Genomic DNA, 6796 nt, shown 5'->3' with positions numbered 1-6796 from the left:
ATATACATACATACTGTATGTATGTATACATACACTCACACACACACACACACACACACACACACACACACACACACACACACACACACACACACACACACACACACACACACACACACACACACACACACACACACACACACACACAGAGCGCTGGTTGAGAAGTGGGTGAGTGTGGAGGTAAAAGCTCCATCTTCCTAAATTCCATGTTGCAGAATAATTGTACTTTAGTCCTGATGAAAATTGACAGAAAAACCATACGACAAGAAACATAGCCTAGGATCTCAAATGTAGCTCCAACCAGTGTAAGCAAAAGGTATACAATTCATATAATGAACCAGGGTTAGGGTTAGGGTTCATATGAAAAGTTCATTGGACTTTGCACTCTTTTGGAAACCTAAAGCACTGAAATCGTTCCATGGATCTCATAAGCTGCGGATAGAATACTTTTCATCAAAATCATCTGTCACAAGCTGGTCACAGAAACCGCAAAATCATCAGGCTATTATTCATTTATATTGAAAAATGGACAAGCAGGGATTGCCTCTATTTAATTTCCCTCAGAATGACCATCAAGAACACTCTCCAAAGGACACAGTAAGTACTTGTGCTCCGAACATGTTATTAACTGATTAGTTTGTTACTAATTGCTGAGGCACACTCAGGCATCAGTGACCAAACTAACAACTATTAGCTGCCTATTGAACAACAGCTTGATGTTTCTTAGAGTGGGAAAACTCCTTCTGATTTCTGGTCTGATTGTGTCTAATAATGGAATCAACCATTCCCTCTTTTGGTTTGTGCAATGCTTTTACAGCGCCAGCGATCAGGTCTGGACTGGGCTGTCTGTAAGGAGCTTGTACATTCTCCTCGTGTCTATATGGGTTTTCTCTGGTGGCTCTGGTTTCCTGCCACCATTCAAAAGGTATCTGGGTTGTAGGTTAATGGGGTGTAAATTGGGTGGCATGGACATGTTGGCCGAAATAGTTTGTTACAGTGCTGTATCTCTAATTTTAAAAAAAAATTCCCTCAGGCTTCCCCCACCAGTGAACAAGTGGGTGGAGGTGATGAGAATGTGGAGCGTGGCAATTGGTCCTCAAAAGCTGACTACCTTCTCTCAATGATCGGCTGTGCTGTGGGTTTGAGCAACGTCTGGAGATTCCCTTACCTGGCGTACAGGAATGGCGGAGGTACTGTAGACATTCCACAATTCATTGAATGGTAGATAGAAATAAACAGAACAATTCAATGATTAAAAAGAATGTTAAATTCAATGTACTGCATGGGATAAAACATTTTTTGAGTACTTTATTTAAAATCAACACATATATGACAATTTATAACAATTAATACAATCATAAATCACATTTTTACAGAACTTACATGTTGATTTATTTATACAGAAATAAAGAAAAGTAAAAAAGAAAAAAATCCATATACACCCAAATTAATCCCTACTCCCCACCCTAACCCCTACTATAAAAACCTAATACCTAAGATATACAATAACATAGTTATATATTGAGTTGGATTGCTTCAGAAGATGCTCAAAGATCCAAAAAAATGTTTTTTTCTAACAGCTGACGTGGACTTTTTACCCCCTCCATAAATCTTCGTCCGCGAAGCCAAGCCAAAGAAACATTACTCATTTTTAAGGGAAGACTTCACCGGTCTGGAGGAATTGAAGGAACTATTTATAATTTTAATCCCATTGTTCTGGCATAAAGGCTCCAAATCTGTGAAAATGCAGAGTATTTACCCCTCAAATTGGATGTTTTTTTTTCCTATTGGAATACAGCTTTGAATCTCTGTAAGCCATCTTTCTTTTTTTAAAATCTTTTATTTTTCACACTATGAACCATACTGACCAAAATACACACAAACATTTCCCTCTTGAATATACACAGTGTCATTTCCTCCCCTTTTTCCCCCCTCCCTTTCCTCCCTCCTTCACCCCCCCTCCCCACTCACTCAACGTTCAACATATATGATACATTAAACCCATTAAACAATGTCATCACACAATGAAAATAAACAAGAAATTTGTGTCTTCTACTTTTACATACTGGGTCAGTTCATTTCGTCTTCTTCTCCTTCTGTCATTTTAGGCGATGGAGGTCCGTGGTAGGACTTCTCTGTTGCGTTCCATGTATGGTTCCCAAATTTGTTCGAATACTGTGAAGTTATTTCTTAAATTATATGTTATTTTTTTCCTATTGAATACATTTATTCATTTCAATGTACCATTGCTGTATTCTCAGGCTATCTTCTAATTTCCAGGTTGACATAATGCATTTTTTTGCTACATCTAGGGCTATCATAATAAATCTTTTTTGTGCTCCATCCAAATCGAGTCCAAGTTCTTTACTACTTATATTACTTAGAAGAAAGATCTCTGGATTTTTTGGTATGTTTCTTTTTGTGATTTTATTTAATACCTGGTTTAGATCTTCCCAAAACTTTTCCACTTTCTCACATGCCCAAATTGCATGTACTGTTGTTCCCGTTTCCTTCTTACAGCGAAAACATCTGTCTGATAGTGTTGGGTTCCATTTATTTAACTTTTGGGGCATGGTGCATAGCCTGTGTAACCAATTATATTGTATCATGCGTAACCTCGTGTTTATTGTATTTCTCATAGTTCTGGAGCATAGCTTTATGTTTAGATCTTGTTCCCACTTTTGTTTGGGTTTACAGCTTCTCTTTCTCTTGCAGTTTGATGTACATGTTTGTTATAAATCTTTTAATTATCATTGTGTCTGTAATCACATATTCAAAATTGTTTCCTTCTGGTAACCTCAGCCAGCTTCCCAATTTGTAGGTTTTCAGTTGGTGGTATGCAAACATTGTACCGTGAGTTGTATCATATTTGCCCTTCATTTGTTCAAAAGATAATAATTTATTTCCTGAAAAACAATTTTCTATTCTTTTGATCCCTTTTCTCTCCCTTTCTCTAAAGGAAAGGTTATCTATTGTGAAAGGGATTAGTTGATTTTTCATCAATATTAGTTTTGGTAGTTCATCATTTGTTTTATTCCTTTCTACATGAATCTTCTTCCAAATGTTGAGCAGATGGTGCAGTACTGATGAATTCCTATGTTGCACCAGCTTTTCATCCCACTTATGTAGTATATGTTCAGGTACCTTCTCCCCTATTTTATCTAGCTCTAATCTGGTCCAATCTGGTTTTTCCCTTGTTTGATAAAAATCTGATAGGCATCTTAATTGTGCTGCTCTATAAAAATTCTTAAAATTTGGTAGCTGTAAGCCCCCTTGTTTGTACCATTCTATTAATTTATCTAGCGCTATCTCTGTAAGCCATCTTTCTAATGTTAATGGAACATCTGATTTCCAAGAAACAGCAATACATTTTCTCGCTATTACCAAAACTAATTTAACAAATTTCAATTGAAAATCTGATGACGATAATTTAGGAATTATATTCTCAAAAGCGATAAAACTATTTAGTATGATTTTGTTTCAGAATTTTGAAGAGGTGACAAAAGTGGTTGACAAAGGTTGTTCAGTGGATGTCGTATACGTGGACTTTGATAAGGCATTTGACCAGATACCTCATGATAGGTTGATTCATAAGTTACACAAGCAAGGTGTGGTGAATGTCTGCCAAGCTGCCTGTCTCCTCTCTGGCGAGCCTTGCTGGACGAGAATTGGCTGTGCATTATCTCTACTGTTAAGGACACTTCCCTTGAATATAACTGTATATGCATCTATTGTCTTTCATTATTGTACCATGAGTTTATGCTAATAAAAGCCAGGATTATTGTTTGACCACATCGTCTTTGTTAACTTCATTAACTGGCACTTCACAAGGAATCCATAGTGAATTGAAAGTTTGGATTGGGAAGACAGACAATTGTGGTAGAAAGGTGTCTGGAGATCTATGGCCATGGATTGACATTGAGATCCCTGTTGGATGAAAATAAATAGGTGCAAGGGTTAATACATTTGCAGGTGGAATTGTGGTCATTGCAGAGGACTATCAAAGGATACTGTAGAATATAGCTCAGTAACATAAGGGCAGAGTGAGAGGTGTTGGACTTTTGTGGTCAAATATAAGTGAAATATATGCAGATTATGCCAGGACTCTTAATATCACTGATGAGCAAAGGTATCCATGGTCACTCCCTGAAAGTGGCTGCACAAGTAAAAAAAAGGCACATGGTTTGCTCAACTTTTATGGTTGGGGCATTGAACTGCTACAAGGAAACCATGTAGCAGTTGTACAAAATGTTTGTTGGGGGGGGTCACACTTGGAGTATTGTGTGCAGTTCTGGTAACCCCATTACAAGAAGGATGCAGAGGCTTTGGAAAGATTACAGAAAGAGGATTACCAAGATGGTGCCAAGAATAGCAGGGATGAATGATAAAGGGGGTTGGGCAAACTTGTGTTGTTTCAGGCTGAGTGGAGATGTCATTATTTTATAATCTTCTTCTTTGGCTTGGCTTTGCGGACGAAGATTTATGGAGGGGGTAAAAAGTCCACGTCAGCTGCAGGCTCGTTTGTGGCTGACAAGTCCGATGCGGGACAGGCAGACACGGTTGCAGCGGTTGCAGGGGAAAATTGGTTGGTTGGGGTTGGGTGTTGGGTTTTTCCTCCTTTGCCTTTTGTCAGTGAGGTGGGCTCTGCGGTCTTCTTCAAAGGAGGTTGCTGCCCGCCAAACTGTGAGGCACCAAGATGCACGGTTTGAGGCGTTATCAGCCCACTGGCGGTGGTCAATGTGGCAGGCACCAAGAGATTTCTTTAGGCAGTCCTTGTACCTTTTCTTTGGTGCACCTCTGTCACGGTGGCCAGTGGAGAGCTCGCCATATAACACGATCTTGGGAAGGTGATGGTCCTCCATTCTGGAGACGTGACCCATCCAGCGCAGCTGGATCTTCAGCAGCGTGGACTCGATGCTGTCGACCTCTGCCATCTCGAGCACCTCGACGCTAGGGATGAAAGCGCTCCAATGGATGTTGAGGATGGAGCGGAGACAACGTTGGTGGAAGCGTTCTAGGAGCCGTAGGTAGTGCCGGTAGAGGACCCATGATTCGGAGCCAAACAGGAGTGTGGGTATGACAACAGCTCTGTATATGCTTATCTTTGTGAGGTTTTTCAGTTGGTTGTTTTTCCAGACTCTTTTGTGTAGTCTTCCAAAGGCGCTATTTGCCTTGGCGAGTCTGTTGTCTATCTCATTGTCGATCCTTGCATCTGATGAAATGGTGCAGCCGAGATGGATAAACTGGTTGACCGTTTTGAGTTTTGTGTGCCCGATGGAGATGTGGGGGGGCTGGTAGTCATGGTGGGGAGCTGGCTGATGGAGGACCTCAGTTTTCTTCAGGCTGACTTCCAGGCCAAACATTTTAGCAGTTTCCACAAAGCAGGACGTCAAGCGCTGAAGAGCTGGCTCTGAATGGCCAACTAAAGCGGCATCGTCTGCAAAGAGTAGTTCACGGACAAGTTTCTCCTGTGTCTTGGTGTGAGCTTGCAGGCGCCTCAGATTGAAGAGACTGCCATCCGTGCGGTACCGGATGTAAACAGCGTCTTCATTGTTGGGGTCTTTCATGGCTTGGTTCAGCATCATGCTGAAGAAGATTGAAAAGAGGGTTGGTGCGAGAACACAGCCTTGCTTCACGCCATCGTTAATGGAGAAGGGTTCAGAGAGCTCATTGCTGTATCTGACCCGACCTTGTTGGTTTTCGTGCAGTTGGATAATCATGTTGAGGAACTTTGGGGGACATCCGATGTGCTCTAGTATTTGCCAAAGCCCTTTCCTGCTCACGGTGTCGAAGGCTTTGGTGAGGTCAACAAAGGTGATGTAGAGTCCTTTGTTTTGTTCTCTGCACTTTTCTTGGAGCTGTCTGAGGGCAAAGACCATGTCAGTAGTTCCTCTGTTTGCGCGAAAGCCGCACTGTGATTCTGGGAGAATATTCTCGGCGACACTAGGTATTATTCTATTTAGTAGAATCCTAGCGAAGATTTTGCCTGCAATGGAGAGCAACGTGATTCCCCTGTAGTTTGAGCAGTCTGATTTCTCGCCTTTGTTTTTGTACAGGGTGATGATGGTGGCATCACGAAGATCCTGAGGCAGTTTTCCTTGGTCCCAACAAAGCTTGAAAAACTCATGCAGTTTGGCATGCAGAGTTTTGCCGCCAGCCTTCCAGACCTCTGGGGGGATTCCATCCATACCTGCTGCTTTGCCACTTTTCAGTTGTTCGATTGCCTTATATGTCTCATCCAGGGTGAGAACCTCATCCAGCTCTAGCCTTAGGGGCTGTTGAGGGAGCTGGAGCAGGGCAGAATCTTGGACTGAGCGGTTGGCACTGAAAAGAGATTGGAAGTGTTCTGACCATCGGTTGAGGATGGAGATCTTGTCGCTGAGGAGGACTTTGCCGTCTGAGCTGCGCAGCGGGCTTTGGACGGGGTGAGGGGCCGTACACAGCCTTTAGAGCCTCGTAGAAACCCCTGAAGTCACCAATGTCCGCGCTAATCTTATTGATGCATATAAAGGCTAGACAGTCAGAATCTTTCTCCCAGAGTAAAATGTCACATACCAGAGGATATGCATTTAAGGTAGTGTTTAAAAGCAGTAGGTGAGGTGACTTTTTACACAGAGAGTGGTAGGTGCCTGGAACAGGCTGCCAGGTGTGATGGTGGAAGCAGACACAAAAGGGATGTTTAAAAGGCTTCTGGATAGAGCCATGAATATGCAAAGAATAGAGATATATGAATGAAGTGCAAGCAGGGGAGATTGCATTTAAATTGGTATCAGCTGTTGCACAGACAATGTGGGGT

General features: G+C 41.8%; 1 protein-coding gene across 4 annotated transcripts in view; it reads left to right on the top strand.

Annotated features, from left to right (window-relative positions):
* The first annotated feature begins 392 nt into the window (after positions 1-392).
* LOC138740681 (sodium- and chloride-dependent neutral and basic amino acid transporter B(0+)-like) overlaps positions 393-6796 on the top strand; it is a 69126-nt gene continuing 62722 nt past the window's right edge. For 3 of the 4 annotated variants that reach the window (XM_069893673.1, XM_069893671.1, XM_069893670.1), the window contains exons 1-2: positions 393-597; positions 1034-1190. In XM_069893673.1, the coding sequence (XP_069749774.1) occupies positions 526-597; positions 1034-1190 (229 nt within the window). In that variant the 5' untranslated portion in view covers positions 393-525. The remainder of the gene's footprint in view (positions 598-1033; positions 1191-6796) is intronic. The other variant, XM_069893672.1, reaches the window with a different exon arrangement.

The sequence above is a fragment of the Narcine bancroftii genome, chromosome 8 (genome assembly GCF_036971445.1).
Source record: "Narcine bancroftii isolate sNarBan1 chromosome 8, sNarBan1.hap1, whole genome shotgun sequence".
NCBI classification, from domain to species: Eukaryota; Metazoa; Chordata; class Chondrichthyes; order Torpediniformes; family Narcinidae; genus Narcine; species Narcine bancroftii.
Note: the sequence above shows the minus strand (reverse complement) of the source record. Positions and strands in the feature narration are given on the sequence as shown.